Source organism: Phalacrocorax aristotelis, chromosome 3 (genome assembly GCF_949628215.1).
Source record: "Phalacrocorax aristotelis chromosome 3, bGulAri2.1, whole genome shotgun sequence".
In the NCBI taxonomy this organism is placed as follows: Eukaryota; Metazoa; Chordata; class Aves; order Suliformes; family Phalacrocoracidae; genus Phalacrocorax; species Phalacrocorax aristotelis.
The window spans coordinates 82,591,904-82,608,667 of NC_134278.1; the positions used below are offsets into that span (position 1 = coordinate 82,591,904).

At 41.0% G+C, this 16,764-nt stretch overlaps 1 protein-coding gene across 8 annotated transcripts in view; it reads left to right on the forward strand.

The window, feature by feature from the left end:
* PLCB1 (phospholipase C beta 1) overlaps positions 1–16,764 on the forward strand; it is a 407,677-nt gene that overhangs the window by 11,939 nt on the left and 378,974 nt on the right. For all 8 annotated transcript variants that reach the window (XR_012659744.1, XR_012659743.1, XR_012659745.1 and 5 more), the window contains exon 2: positions 210–287. Coding sequence is in view for 5 of the 8 variants with exons in the window: in XM_075088215.1 (XP_074944316.1) it covers positions 210–287 (78 nt within the window). In the remaining 3 variants the exon portion in view is untranslated. The remainder of the gene's footprint in view (positions 1–209; positions 288–16,764) is intronic.

Genomic DNA, 16,764 nt, shown 5'->3' on the forward strand with positions numbered 1-16,764 from the left:
GTCTTCTCACTAATGGAAATATGTTATGTCAGAAAAATGGAGATTAGGCAGGTGATACTAAATTCTTTTAGTGACATCTTGCTAGTGATACCTTCAGGGTAATTTCTAGATGTTGCAATTCATTAGTATGGGTGGCAAAGCAGTTAGTACATATTTATGTGTGTTGTGTGCTGACATGGGTTTTTTGTTTGTCCTTTTTTTTCTTCCAGGACTCCACTGTTGTGACTCCAATCATTCTGAGAACAGATCCACAGGGATTTTTCTTTTACTGGACAGATCAAAATAAGGTAAGAGGAAAGGTTCCTGCTCCAGAGTGGTTCTTTGTTTTCTGTGATGTGTGATGGGCAGGAATTGGGAGGCTTCACATGCCAGTCCTGTCACAGCAGACAAGCATTACATCAGCATGTGTTCCTGTGCTCTTCTGGGGAGCAAATACAGCTCATCCCTGGTGCACAAAGCTTAGATGAATGGAAGACTTGGTAATTTCCAGCCATGTTAATGATCTGATGGCTAGTAAGGTGTATAATAGTCCTGGTTTACAGGCAAGGATCCCTTTGGGATGCTGTTGTGGCTCATGGTTGGCTTGTGGTTTTGCTGTCTTGCCTGCCGTACACTGAGAATTTTGGCTGCGGTGCATGGCAGGCCCAGAATTCCCAGAGGCCAGAGCTCCCTTTGAATTCTTCCTAGTGAACTGCCACGTGCTCCCCGGCCATGCCTGGTGGGCCACGTCACCAAGCACTCACTAATCCTTGCTGGACACTTAATTTTTTTTTTTAAAAAACATTCCTGTGTGCTTAGGTCAGTATTGTGGCTGGGGAGCTGTTAGAAAAGCTCATGGCCTGATTCACCGCTGCGTTACTCCTGTTTCACATCCCTGTCACCCCTTGAAATCAGCACTGTCATGTTTCCAGCTGTTGAAGACTGTGGAGCTGCACCGGGGTGAAAAAGTGTCAGTACCCTGAGCAGCTGGATGCAGTTGTTTCATACACCATGTCAGACATAAAGTAGAATATTACTGTTGCCACTGTTGCAGCAAAATACTGTATCAAAAATAGGAACTGAATGAGTCCCTCCTTTTTTTAATAGATGAATTTTCAAGTACTTCACAGTGCTTCTATCAGTTCCCTGCTGAAAGTGGTGTTAGAACTTGGTAGCACTTGAGTTTTGGCCTCGTGTTGGAGTATATGCCAAAATGACTAAAAATGGACTTGTAGTATTCTGTCTATGGAAACCTGGCTTACCAGTTGTGCAGCTGTTTTTCAGGAGTTCCTGTTGATTTTATGTTTAGATACCAGTGCAAAAATTGCTTGAGGAGTTAGCAACCATTAAATGTGCAAACTGTACAGGCAATTTGCTATTACATTAGATCATGTTTATCTTCCTATGTTTGCTTTTTAGAGGAGATGGAGTGCAGTTTTGAGTCAGTGTATTTGGAAATCGCATCATGGAGTTATAATAAAAATCTTGCCTTTCTTTGCTTGTGCTTGTACAAGGTGGTGGTTGTTAATAGCAGGTTCATCTGTTGACAGTCCAGAGTTGTTGAATTACTGCCCAAAGAAACAAAGTGAATGTTCTCAGAAGCTGAAGGATATGACTGATTTACACCAATCCAGTAGCTATGCCAGAACACAGTGTAGTCTTCTGTTTTGTTCCTTCCCTTGCATAAACTAATTGTATAAGCCGAAAAATAACGGCGAACTTTGTAATAATAAATGGAAACGCAGAGTTGATTGGAGAGTTTATTTCACTTTTAATTTGTTTGGCACTAAGACCACCTTCAGTTTCCTACTGTTGTCTGTAAAAACAATGTCTTGAAGCAATTCTGTAAAGAATAGCTATTTATGGAATTGTTGTTCTCATATTCATGAAAAAATGTATTTAAAATGCTCAGAGCATTTTTTAAAAGGTTGGGTATTTGTTCAAGAGGTGTAAGTGTCAGTTTTATTTTTAAACTTGCAAATCAAGCCTCTCTAAAGGGCAGCAAGAGGGATTTTTTCTGCTTAAGAATTCGTGACAACTACATGATGCTTGTTTCTAAACCCCATCCTAGCAGTGTCTATTTAAAGACAGTAAATATATTTCTGTTGGGGTGCTGATAATATAGGGACCAAGACAGAAATGCCACTTTCTGCTTCTGCAGAGAATGGTTGGGTTCATGTTTATTGTGAATTTACGAATATATTGAAAAAGGAGGTTATATAGGAAATTATCTTCATTTCCTTCTCGTTGTAGGAAATGATCCTGTGATGACAGTGGAACTATATAAAGAAAGAATATCAGGACAATACACCCTCTATGTGATTGCTTTCTCTTTTTTCCCCTAGTTGTTATTTTTTTTAAGCAAATGCTTTTGTCATAACCAGGGCCTGTTATTTTCTGGGTATGGAAGGATGGGTCTTGCTAAACAAAGTGGTGAACGGTGAGAAGCCTGCCTGCCAGCATCCTTGGTCAGACACATTTTCCTGGGAGTGGACTACGAGTGGATATGGAGACAAGGCACGAGTAGTAGTCATCTTTCTAGCCATTTGAGTTACCTGTTTGCCAGACACTGTGCAAAGCAGTAAATTACTGCCTGGATAATGGTATTGCTTTTAAATTAGGAACCTGGCTTCTTTGGTTGTGGTTGCCTTATCAGTAAGGTTACACAAAAATCACATGAATCACTGGGGGCAGGGAGGAGAGGGGAGAACAAAGCAAAAAAAGCCGCTCCCCTGTCTTAAGTTTTTATTTAGCTTAGGGAACTGGTGCTTGTAGCTCTGTAGCTTTCTCTAACTTGTTGGCTGGCTGAGCTGCTTTTTGAGTTGTTTTCTTGTGCCCTTCCTTTTCTGTTTCTTCTTTGTTGGAGGGAAAGGAAAATAACATGTTGTGTCTGGTGTCTAGTAGTGTATCTGGACAGTCTTTTAGCTTGTTCTTCGTGCAGTCAGAGCTCAAACTTCCTGGTAAAGATGCATGTTGAGTGCAGCCCTCCATCAGTGTCACCAACCCCATCTTGTAGTTCTCCATGAACCAGCAATCCTCCCAGGGTTCGCAGCCCAACCAGTGAGTCTGGATAATGCTGGAGGCAAACAGATGATGGATCAAAAAGGCTGCCAGTAAAGTAATTCTTACCAAGAAGTTTTATATATGGGATCAGTGTGGACTCTTCACTTGCCATCCCCTGTAGCATTCTGATAAGTTAGCAAATTTAATGCTTGCAGGAGCCATATGCTCCTAATAAATCATCCTAGGTCTGTAGTTTCAGATCCATGCTGCTTACATTATGCCACATGTGAAAGACTAAGTATGGCCGTTCTTGTGGTATGAGATATCAGTGGCAGCCAGGCTAGCAGAGCCGTCCTTTCCACATTTATTTCTAAGAGCAGGAAGAGAACTTGGAAAGAAGGCAGGCTGAAGGGACAAAGCCCCCAGAAGCCTGCTTTGCAGCAGAGTGGATGTCTGACAACTTACAGGCAAGACAAACAGTAAACTAATTGCTCAAGGCTCCTTACGTGTAAAATAAGTATCCATATGCCTTGCTCATTTCTTCATGAATGTGTGTGATTTGACCATTTAATTATGTTTGGGCTGGCTCTAGTGTGTTGTGCCAGGTACCCCAGACCAGCACAACTGCTTTTGGGCATTAACAAGAGCTATGTTAAGATGTGGTTCATCAAACTTCTCTGTTTGAATGACTTTATCAGCAGAGCAAACAGTAGCCTAGGACGAAAACACATACAGGTTCTCCTGACCACGGGCTATTTCTCTTTGATTTTTATGCGCTAGGTTCACCTTCACTGCCCATCCTAGTATGGTCGTACCTGCAGTGAAGGTCTGTTAAGTTGGTTTACACTCTGATCTTACAGTTTGCTAATAATAATGTGGTGTCCTGCAGTTTGACATGCTTACAGTCTATTTGCATGTTTAAGTCTATTTTACTGTCATGAGTAAAGATAATCCTTCAAAATAAAGTCAAGCATAGCATTTTGCTATTTTCAGATAACAAGGAAATTTAAAACTCTTTGTTTTAAACAGATGGCAGTGTCCTTTCTGATTTTAATTGTATTTTTCAGTATTAAATTATTTTTTTTGTTGCTAAAGGTTCTGCAATATTTGCTTCATCTGTATGCAGAGTGCTGGCTGGTTTTATATTATTACTTGAATCATTCTCAACATGGGTTTTAAAAAAGAAAATTAATTAATGTGACAAGCTAGCATCTGTTATATCTTATTGTTTCTGTAATGTTTTTTAACTCTGGCAAAGCCAGACGATATTCATTGCTTTGTCATATTTTTATGACCTGAGTAAAACATATCTCAATTCCTTGCTAATTCTTTAAAAAAGAAAAAAAGCCATTTCTTTCATTGGAAGAAAGATAAATCACAACTCAACCAGGTGAAGAGAAGGTCTACCAGAATAAAAGAGTGATAAGAAAAAGCATTTCTCAGGAGATGAGAAGAGTCTGGAAGTGTTTGGTGTGTTTGGCCTAGCTAGCAAAGCAAAGCCAAGCCAGAGAAAGACTGATTTCTGTCTGTGAATAAATATATCAATGGATGCATAGGCAGAGTAGGAGAAATATGTATTGTCAGACAGTTTGTGCATTATTATTCTTGCATCCTTTAGCTGGAAGTTATGCTACACAATCAAATGGATGTTAGGGGAAGACACTTAGCCATTGAGTCAGTGCAGTTGTGACACTGCTGAGTAAAAGGAAGAAAGCAACTAATTGCTTTTATGGTGGAGACATTTAGTATTTTAAAAGGCTGAGGATGATATAATATGCTGTCTTCATCTCACTCGCGCATGCTGACTTATTCCTCTTTATTTTTAAAGCTGGCGTACTGCGCTGACATGGCAGCATGCTGAAAAGGTTAGAGGATGCACACCCAGTCTTATCCACAGCACCATGAAAAGAGGTCAGCTACCAGTCTGTGTCATGAAGCTAAACTTTTAAGTGTCAGGTCCTAGGGAGTGAACACTGATTTCTGAAGCCTTCTGCAGAAATGCTGTTGTAAACAGATAATGATCCCATTTGTCCAAAGGAAGGTTGTGTTGAGAAACTACTGCAAGTGCTGAGGTGGTACTTAGTCCATGGGAGGGGGTGTGTGGCTGAAGCTTCCCTCCTCTGTTGGTTGCCATTAGAGCAGTAGTGCAGTCCATCTGAATGGTTTATCAGGAAGGAGCCTGTTTCAGAGGTTAGCTTGCCCAATTCATAGTTCAAGGTTTTACGTGTATTTGAGAGAAGGTGGGTTGATGAGACCACAAGCAGTACAGAAGTACCTACAGCCAAGTATTTCCCCCAGCTCTGGCTTGCTCAGACTGACTGGCTGAGGATATCTAAAGGCGGAGAGATTCAATCTGTACAACTTTTTAGTAATATCAGTTTTGCAATTTTCAGGGGAAGGAGCGGGTGCAGTTTCTTCTCTTACAGGGACAGGCCTGTTTTTATGTGTGAACATTGCTGACAGAACTGGTATGAATATGCTGTAGCTCAGCCACAGAATATGAGCTTGCTGCAAGAGCCTGTAGCAAAAATACTGTACCTTGAGCTGGAGCTTTCTCATTCATGAGACTGCATGAAATAGTTCGTTATGATAAAAGAGGAGAGGATTTTTCTGACCTGGAAGGTCCTTTCCCTTTTTGTGTCTGGAGGTGATCATGAGTTTCTTTGGGTCTGAAAACCCAACCCAGACCGCAGAGTGAATGTGTGAAGTGGAGCCTGAGGGCTGTGCCAGCAGTACATAGGATTCTGTAGGATTAGGCCTGGCTTCAGCATGTTTGTAAATTCTGCGGCAATCCCATTGTCCTCATCCAAATGAAGGAAGAGGTGGCTGTTTCCAGCTGCTGGGGGTTTTGGCTGTGCTATTAAGAGAGATCTTTTGTGGCTGTTTTGAATTGCAGCTTTAAAACAGTTGGGTTGCTATTTGTACTGCCCTATGGGTCAAAGACCTTTTCATTACATCTTTATATGGTTTACAGTACATTTGACTAGCATACAATGAAGGTTGAAGTTAATAAATCAGTATTTAAAATATACCTAATAATTTAATGAGAATAATGTAATATTTAATGCTCCTAGGTTTAAAAATACATGCTCCAAACCCCAACTGTTTGGCTTAATTTATTCAAGAGCAAGGTTACTGAGTGACGCATCTCATTGCTGAGAGCATCCAGAAAGTCCATCATTAAGCATGTGTTCACATTTCTCTTCCTGGCACATAAAAGGGGGGGTGGGGGAGCTAAATAAGTAGACCCTTTGAAGAACTGAGATTATAAATACTAACTGAATGAGAAAAGATGGTGCATGTCTCTCCGCATAAGGGATTAGTTTAACATCTACAATTCAAAACTCGCTGATCTTCCTCATTCTTTTAGCATCTCTACCATTTCAGCAGTCAATATCTCTTATTAATACTGTTTGCTAATGAATATTGGATCCATGGGCCTCTATCACACGATTTGTCATGCGGGTAGATTTGCCTTTTCTTTAGCTAAAACACAGGAGTCAGAACGACTTAGGTCCATGTACCACACTGGTAGAATACCAGGCATGGAGAAAGAGTTGTATATTTAGGTCTTCATGGAGTAGGGTTTTTTGGTTTATTAGTAGCAAATTCTGTGTTAGATGACTTGTGTTTCAGTGCTCTAGTACTTGTGGTGCTTCTTCATGGACATGTAAAAACATTGTGTATAATCTACGTACGCACATTCTCTGGTGTCAAACTGGCATGAACAGAAATAATACCAAAGCTAGGAAAGTTTCTTATCAGAAGTACCCTCGTGATACCAGATTTTAATCATTCCCAATTGAAGACGTTAAATTCATTCCATAAAAGGCATTGCTCAAGACTTGATCCATGTGACACTATTCCTTTATCCATTTACTGTGTGTTTGAGCTGATCAGCTAGCTATGGGTGGATTGCCTCTGATTTTTGAGGGCAGGGTTTGCTCGCTATATTTCAGCCAGAAATTTAAGGAGTGAGGGCTTTCAGGCTTTTGAAGGTAGACAAGGTCCTGCGGAGGTGATGCTAGTATTCTGGCACAACTAGATGGAGTTGGGTTGGAATCTCTTTCAAAACAAGTCAGTCACGTGCTGGAATAGGTGACACAGAGTAGCTTTCAATGGAAGTCTGTATGAAGACTCTACTTGGACAAGGAGTTGTGGTGATGTGGAGTTTTGCCTCTCAATGACACTGGAAATTAGGAATGAATGTGAAGCAGCTAGTAAAATAACAGTGGTGGCAGAGCAAATAATCTGGGTCTTTGCCTGGGTTTTGCAGCCACCTTGATTTGTGAATTTGAGATGTAACATTAGGAGCTGTCATAGTGGCATTAGAAGCTTGAATCCGGGGATGTCATTGCTGGAACACAAATGTCGATTTTGGATAAGAAAATGGTGCATAAATACTGACATCCAAAGTTGTGCATCTGTCACACTTTTAACAGGATATGGAAGAGAATCTCTTCAAGGATGCAACTCCTTGCTAAGGGATTCTTGTAACCATTAGGCTGAGCAGTGCAGAAACTGCAAGTGAAATCTTAAAGGTGAGGTCCTCCTCCAGTGAAGATGCACTTGTGATACACAGGATAAAAGTAAAGTTGTCAAAAGTGGAGAAGCTAATTAATCTATAACAGGAGTTTGCAGTTTGGGGGTCCTGACACTGGCTTGAAGTAGCTGAGGGTAAAATATTCAAGGGTTGAACTGCTAGCTCTGATAGTAGCCCAAGTGGTAGTCCTGGGAAGTTCACCTGCGTGCGTTTGCTTTCTCTTTAATATAGGAATAACTCCTCACCTGTAGCTCTAAAGGCAGTACCTAGGAGTTCAGAAATAAATAACAGTGCATGAGCCAACACCTATACTGATGAGTCCATGCCAGAACTGGGTGTCAGTGCCTTTGTTAGTGAAGAACACTGCCTCATTGCTGGCTCATACTACAGAGATTTGCTGAAGGTAGAAGAGCCTGTTTTGTTTTGAAGTAGGGAAAACTTCTGGCTTATCAGTTAAAGCAGTAGGGGAGTCAGCCTAGCAACCATTCACGGTCACCTGGAAGCTACAGCTCATGTTTTTTCACAACCACCTAAAAATTGGCATGTGAGTGGAATAAAAGATGGGGAAAGTGGTAGGGGATTGCCACAGAGAGTGAAAATTGAAGGAAATATTTCATGGAGGTCAACTTCCCATCAGACGGCTGATTTAATTTTTAAAAGGAAATCTCTCTGCTTTCAAAACGTGGAAATTGTTCAAGGCCCATTAGGGAAATGGTACTACATCAAACAGAAGATCTCTAATAAGCATTTCCCACTACTAAATACGTCCCTTATTGTTGTGACGGAGGCAGGAATAGGAAATGAATTTTGGGTTTCATCCATGACAAAGGTCCAGTTTCTGAAACAAAGAAGCCAAAGAACTGAAAAAGGGAAGATGACCCAGGAGTCATTCACATTTAGGTACTGTTGAATTCTTAGGTACTGAGAATAGTCCTAAAATATTTTGTGTTATGCAAGAATATGATCCTTGCTGTCTAACTGAAAGTGGGTTGTGATTTTCCTATAAAGATGAGATTATAGGTTGTCTTCTGTTCAGATGGGCTGAGACTTGGTAAGCTTTGGCTGTAGGTAACAGTAAATATTAAATGTCATTAAAAAAAATTGGACCTTCATGATCTGGCTGCTGGAAGCTGTTTTGTTGTTAGAATTTTGAGCTTAAATATTTCAGTGAAGAAAATTTGTGGCCCAGTTGACCAGTGTACACTAAAGTGACTTCTTTAATGGATGCCTGTCAAACTTTCAAATGCTATGTGACTTAAATAAGAATTTTCTTACCATTCACATCTCATCAGGTCATAATGTCATTTCACATTTCAGTATATACTTGGCCTTAACTAATAAAAATGTGCACTTCTAGGAAACAGCTGAGAGTTAGGAGACCGGGGTACTTGCCTGTTCTTGGTCATGAATCGCTGTAACTCAGCAGTGGGCTGGTCTGCGTCCCTGTGCCTGTTTCCACTTCTGCGCTGACTTGGTCTATTTGAGAAGCCCTCTGTGAGTAGGGCTGCAGCAGGGACACCGTGTTACTGCCTGATTAGCACCTGGTACAGTGTGGTTCCAACCCACTGCAGTACGCTTGCTTTGGTGTTAGAGATGTTAATGTCTCCTAGCTGAGAAGGGCTTGTGGTAAATGGAGACAATGGTGTGTAATAAGCTAGCCTTCAGTCTCTTTTCAGCTTAATTAAAAAAGTCTCTTGTGTTCACGCCCACAGCTTGTACATAGATTTGGTTGAATATGCAGCATCAGCTTTGCTCACTGACCTATTATTAGCACAGTTCAAAAATTGGCTTCTAGGACATCAGCTTTCCTGATTGCTGGGAGGATAACTGATCTCTCGGCACGCCTGTCAGATTGCCTTCTCTGCGGAAGCTCTGCCAGTTCATATACTTCTCTCTAATTCTTCATATCCTAGCTGTTTCCCTTCCCCACTGTGCTTTCAGTTTTTGTGTAGGGTTTTTTTTTTTTCTCTCTTTAAGAGATAGTGCAATGAAAATCATGATAACATATATTCTGTCTCAATACATGTGATCTTCCTGTGTGAGTGTATGCACTCCACTGGTAGTCAGTGCTAAGTGACAAATGTGTTTAGAAATTTTTTTTTTTAAGAAATTTGAAAGAAGTTCTTGAAACATAAGTGACTGGCAATACAAGTCAGTTTTGCGCTAATACTTGCCTTACTTTATTTAAGGCTTTTAACCATTAAAAATGTGGACTTGCCCTTGCTTCCCTTGCCTGTCTTTTGCTTATTCCTACAGTCTTGGTATTTTACAGCAGTACTGCACACTTGCAGTTGGCATCGCACAGAGCAGAAATGATAAAGCCCTTGGGCTGTATGTACAGTGGTAATAATGTACAGTGCTGCCTTCCTTTTTGATCTGGGGTTAGTATGTAAGGACAGAAGACACTCTGTAGGATCCTCTTCTAGAGAATCATCTTTCATTCCAATCTTTGCTTTAATGACAACTTTCAACATATATTGCAGTACTGGGAAGACACACAAACAACTTCATGCTACAAATCACAGGGGTTTTAGGTTCACTCTGTGTCTGTGTGGCTGTTATTTTTGAGTGTTTCCAACTATACAGATGCTGTTTATATCACCAGTCTTCTCCAAATATTCTGCTGGGTTAGAAGGTCTGTAAAATCTTCAGGCAGTCTCTGCCAGTGGTGTGTACAGTCTCTTGTTTACAGCCTGGCTTTCAGTTTTCCTGATATTTTGTGCTACTGTATCTCCTCCACAGGCAGCAGTTTGCTACTAAAATTCTGAACTAGCTCTGGAGGATGTCAGACCCCCAAAAGAGGGGACACTGTGTCTGAGGTGGCTGTGCCTTCCCCTGGCTGTGTTTTTGTATGTGTGAACATGCACTGCTGTCAGTAGGCAAACCTCCTTTTTCACCTCTTCAGTTAGTGCTCTTCACTAGACAGGAAATGAGTATTCATTACTTTTTCTAATTAATCTTTCCACATAGGCAAGTTTTCCAGCATATTATGACTTCTTGATGTCATTGCCCATCCTACACTGATTAACAAAAACCAATAATAGGCATATGTTCTCATCTCTGATACCTAGTTTATGACATTGTAGCTCTACTGATGTTGAGTCATTCCTCATGCACTCGTGCTGGGGGAAAGAAGTAGGGACTGTGACATACAGGTTTAGGTTTCTGTCTTCATTCATCTCAGGAAAAGTAATTTCCAGTACCTGAATTTTTAGTGTGGAGATTGATCCTGCTTTTAAGACTGGCACAGGCCTTTATCCAGGGTGTACTCTGAATCATGTGAAAGGAACAAGACGCACTATTGTACAGGAGAACTGTTAGTGGTTGAAGAGCATATTTAAATCCTGAATCTCCTGGGCGTGTTAAACACTTGGCTGTCCAATTAGCCCAATAACAATTTTGTCTGTGGGGTTACATATAACATTGCTATTTCAAGGCTGCAGTTATCCATGAAAAGTGAAATTCTACCACCGTGCCACATCCCAAAGAGCTCTTATCCTGTCTGGGGGCTGGGGATTACCACAACCTACCCCTCATTTCAAGGCTGGTCACAGTGTGCCTGCAGAGCTTTACCAAGCTGTTTGCTACCGCTGTGGCTGCAACCTATGCAGACACCATCCAGATGACAAAGTGTGCCTCAAAATTGGAGAAGTCTGTGGATTGATAGCCAATATAGCACAGCTGTACTGCCAGCTATTTCAAGTACTGTTTAATTGAAAGCTAACTTGCAGCTGACCTTAGGCAAATGCTGTCTTGCTGATCACAGTATGTTGAATAAACTGTAATATATTTACTTGTACAATATGTCTCACTTAAGAGGGCCATGGATAATATGGACAGGTGATTTACTACTCAGAGAACTGATTATCTCTGATTTATAAGCAGCAGTAAGTGCTGTTTAACAAGAGTAATAATAAAAATATTGATTAGCAGAGTACAGATGTCTGGTACTGCGTGATGCTCACTGATGCCCCTGTTAAAACAGTAATGAAATTCTGAAGCAAGTTTTTTGTCTTATGTTCTAGCTGCTCTGGGTTTACACAGGACAGTTAGACTTAAGGCCTTATTTAATAAAAAGTACTGTCAAGTCTGAAAGTTAGGAATATGGCAAAAGAATATGCAGGGAGTGCCATTAGAGAAACATATGTAATTTATCTTAGGCACTGTAAAAATTGAGACTGGAAAAAAATAAATATTCTGTATTTAGAGGGAACTTTAAGAACAATATGGTATCTTACAAAAGGTAGCTTTATTGTGTAGTTTCCCTAAAAATAAAGAAATAAATAAAATAATTCAGGTGCTTTTTCTGCTTTTAATCCAGATTTGCTTGCTAAACAGCAAAATAAGCATAGGATTATGCTGTTTGTGAAGAACACTCTTCTAAATGAAGGTAAGACTCAGGACTTCCTGAGCTGTCTTTTCCCTTGCCACTGAAGTCCATGTTGCAATGGCTCATCTTACAGTCATCTGCCCGGCACTTCTGCCAGCCACTCTTCCATAACCAGGTCTTTGCTCCATCACTAGCCCATGCTGTTATTAAGGGTTCCCAGACATGCTGGAAGGGAAACTGACATAATGCGTGTTGGGCAGCAACAGTGCTGTTCCAGGGGCTGTCTTAGTCTTGAAGTTGTCATCTTCTTCCTAGCAGTCGCATACCACAGTAGAGGACTAGGCTGGATCATTAAATATCATATATGCTTCCCCTGCCCCAGGAAAATATCTGGTTGCTATGATATTCTTGGGATTTGAAGAGAGCTGGAACTTTGCCTTTCAGTTCTCTAGCTCGAGGCTGTTCCCCTGAAGATAAAAGCAATGTGATTGGTTATAATAATACAATGGTCCATAATTCAGTGAGGTGGCTAATAAGTAACCAGTACTCGACAGCAAAGAAAAATGCTTTAGCAATTGTGTTTTAAATAAGTGTCTATCAGTGCCCTGTCAATATTGTATTCAAAGGAACTCAATACGCAGTGTGCTTTCTGTAGGTGCAAAGTACATCCTTGCTGCAGTATATGGTTCTGAGTAGGTTATAAACTACTTGTATGCAGAGTAAGTTGGCTTATTCATGTTGAATGTTATCAGTAAATGTCATAGTCAAAATTATCTGAGGTAAATCTCTGGCTTTGCATTGTACCCTTTTGCAGAATACCAGAAGACAGAAACCTATAGACATTTTTGCCAGTGAAAGCTGCTGCGAAGAGCCTGTCAGAGACGCTGCAGTAGTACTCTTTGAGTATAATGGTGTCATGCATGCTAGATGGGTGAGGTGAAGAGCTTCTCTCATTAGACTTGCATACAGTATATTTCAAAACGTGGAAAATCAGTTTGAAAAGTGGCACTGCTTTTTCTGCTGCCAGAAGTAGGTTTTCAGTGTACTGACTGCAGATGTATCTTGTCACTGACAACTCATATCAGTATCTTTTGCATGTCAGCGTGCTGCATATCCAGATTTAGGTCCCTCTTTCACATACGTTGAACTTCAAATCGATATTTTTACTGAAATCAAGAGTATATAAGAAGGGGGTATAGGTAAGATACAGAAAGCTGGAGGTCAAGTTGGCTATTCTGACTTGTAGACTGAAATATGTCTGATGTATTTGCAATTGTCTCCACAGTGTTCCTACTTTAACTGGCAAAAATCATTCTGGCTTCATAGCCTTTTTGTAAGGGGAGAATTAGCTACCCTTTTGTAGTTACAGTGGGCAGGGGGAAGTACCTCTGCCTCTTCAGAAGTCCTGTTGCAAAGCTGATTATTGAAACAAGATCTCTTAGTTCCTTGAAAATGCCTTTTCTCTTTGTTGAGAAGTAAGATAAGACATTTCATAATGCGGAGTGAAGCCTTCCTTCCCTCTTCATCCCCTGGCATTTCATGCAGGACTTACTGGGGTTCAGGCTAAAATTGTGTGTCGTCCTTCCTCTCAGTGTTCCTACTGCCTCAAACTCTAGTTCATGCAGAACCGATCAGATCTGCATACACAGCTCTGCCTCAGTTAGTATCTAAGCTTCCTGGGCATGTCCTGTTTTGTCATGCAGAAATTTTTCTGGTGCAGAAGGATGGCTCTTGCCCTTTTTGGTTTCTGGATGGGCTGTACAGTGAGCATGGGCTGTGCAACTCTGATACATCCATGCTATGCTAAAATAGCTCTTCACAGATTGCCTTCAGAGCAGGCTTAAGATGTGAAGGAGACTTGCCTATGGTTGGACTGGCAATTACAAACATAATTGTGTATGACATGTCACTTTGTCACCTTTTTCAGAGTGCTCAAACGCATGTATAATTCTGTAGCTAAAAATGTGAGCCTGGAAATTACCACATAAGGCTCCTACCACTGGAGAATTCAGGCATTTAGCTACAACCATCCATCCAAATCCTTTGGATTTATGCTAGTACTCGGTCATGGTCACTCAGCAACTTCCCTAGATTTATGCCAGGAAGATGGCTAATGGAACAATCTTTTTATGATCTGTTCAGCTGAATGGATATAATAATGTGGGATATTATAGTAACAGATGCTGTTGACCATCCTGCAGTAGATTGAAGTTTGTATATACAGGAACTAAGCACTTCCTTTCAGTGTCACGCGTATAATTTGGAGCCTCTCATTTGTTGCTGTGGTATTACATTATCAGAACAATGACAGACAGAAGTGATAATTTTAATTAATTTAGTCAAAAGTGCCAGTCTGCAACTGTCTCAGCTCAGAATAGTTCTTTGGTATCAGTAGTATCACAAAAGGGTGCTCTGTGGACAACTTTCAGATATTGTTGGCATCTGAGGATTTCCAAGACTTGAAATATGAGTCCAAACTTGCTAAAACAGTCCTCACATTGCCATTGCAATTTTGTGTGGCCTTAGACTATAGCCCTTGAGGCACAGATGACCAACACCTGGAGTTGCATTTGCCTCCTGGGATTCTCAGCCTTGAGTCCGGCATTCAGCTTTGACCGCACAGTGCAGAGAGTGGTAGTGGCTGGCAGGTTGCACCTCCCACTTCCAAAGTGGGTTGGGAGGTGAACAGAAAGTATGAAAGGTGGAAATGAAGCATCCAGCTGGTGACTCTGACTAGACTTTCTTCTGTGAACTTTTTCCTAGGGTGAGAACAGCATACTTCAGTTTTCCTGTTGTATAAAATAAGAGAATGACTGACCAAACGAGATTCCTCAGGGTCTAGAGAGACTTACACCCCAGTCTCGCTCTGCTTGATTCAAAAGAGGGATTTGAAGCCTGGAGCTTTAACATCTGTAGCTGGGATTGGTGAAACTCATCTACTTCAGCTGTGTATTAACTATGTACATTTGAATTTAATCTGCATGATGATGGCACCAACATGAGGATAATATCTGCATCATAAGGGCATTGTAAGTTGACAGTAAATTCCCCAGAGATGAAAAAGATATCAATTATGTGAGTATGACCGAAAGAGTAAGATCTAGGGGAATTGAAAAAACTTCACGCATAATCTTAGCAGGCTGTTTCAGAAATTGTAAATCTGCTCCATTAGTATAATATCCTAGCATCATTAGCTTTGTTTAATTGGCTTGGCTTTATGTTTGGATTGTAGATTGTTGGGTGGTCTGAATGTTCATATATTGATATCATTAATTATACTGTTAATGATATACAGAATTAGCCTGAGAACATGGGAACAAGTGTGTTATGAGCTGTAGAGTCATAGGCCAAGCAAAATAGTGTTGTCTCAAGTTGAAGACTCAAACTGAAAAGGCTCCTTTTGTCCCCGCTGCAGCTCTAGTAAATTTAAGACACAAACTTCACATCACTCAAGAAAAGAAATGCCTTGTGGCTTGCTGGATAAAAGCCCCTTTCTCTCACATAGGTGTTTCTTATCTGCAGAGGTGGAGAGTTTTCCTTTCGCTGGTTAAGCAACAAGCTCTTCAGAAACAGCGTTCACACGCATGGAGTTTGCTTGAATATACCGGTAACGTGTTTCCATGTAAGAGGGGTGTGTGGAAGGAGAGGGTACCAGGCTTTGAAGTTCAGTAACATCTGGGAAATGACACACTCAGTTTAACCTGGGTGTTTCAGCAGAATGGAGATCAGACTGAATAGAATTACCCGTGCACATCAAGAGGACTCCGATTAGGGGTCAAGGGGGTTATCACCAGTCAGTTGATACTGTTCATTTCATCATTTTGTTTTCTTTTTATCCCCCCTTCTACTGGCTTGCAAGAATTGGAAAGAGCTCTCACAGGGAATCTTGCCAGTCTGCCTCTGAATGCATCCTGCTAACACTGAGAATCGATTGCTGCCTGAGGATGCAATGTGCAGCAGAATAGTCTGGGTGATGTTGGTTCTGAAGGAGGTCACACATGGGAGCAAGTATGAAACATGCTGATACAGCTGCGTGTGTTGCAAAATTACAGTGGCAGTACCCTGAATAAATCAAGAAAGTTTGGGCAGCCTTGGTTCTGTGACTGTGTCTAGATGTGCAAGTGTTGCATCCACAATGGGTGTCTAACATAGGTGTGACACTGAAATATTTCTTTTGTTTTAGATAAAAGTTATAGGCAAGTTATCTAAAGGTTTTCTTAGCATTAGGCAGGTGGTTTTTTATGAAGCATCGTGGCTATGCTGTGCTACATGCTGCAGGCACACGCAAGCTTGCTGAGCCTGCAGCGTGAGCTAGCTGTGACCCAAAAGCTAGTACTAGACATGGAGCAGAGCTGCAGTTAGTAAGCTCTCCTGAGCATCCTTATTGCTGATGATAGGAAAAAGTAATTTATTTAGTGATCCAGCTCTATTGTTAAAGTATACTTCACTGCACCTCATGAGTTTGGGGAGGGAAGAGAGGGAAGAAGTGTTTGCTTTTTTGCCTTTTTAATTTTTTTTTTTTAAATCCCACTTCTCTTGGTGTTCTGTCTGCAGCCTGCTTACCCTGTGTGTGAGCAAGGCTTCTTGTTGTTGACTGATACTGTAGCTGTTGGCTTAATTCCTGCCTCTGCCAGCTGGCTGCCATGAGACAGGTTCTTCTCTTGGATCTGTCCTTCTGGTAGCAGCGTTTCATTACTTGACAATTTAAAAGTCAATTAAAACAATGCAGATATTGATGCAGATTTCCTCATTGCCTGTAGCTGCTTAATCCTGGACTGACAGATTAATTGCTGGCCTGAATAATTTGAACCTTCCTTGCAAAACTCTCGGACTACTTTCCTTCCTCTTAATCCTACAGCAGATGTAGGAAAGGGAAGGTCTGGTGTGGCAATATGGAACATATTCAGTA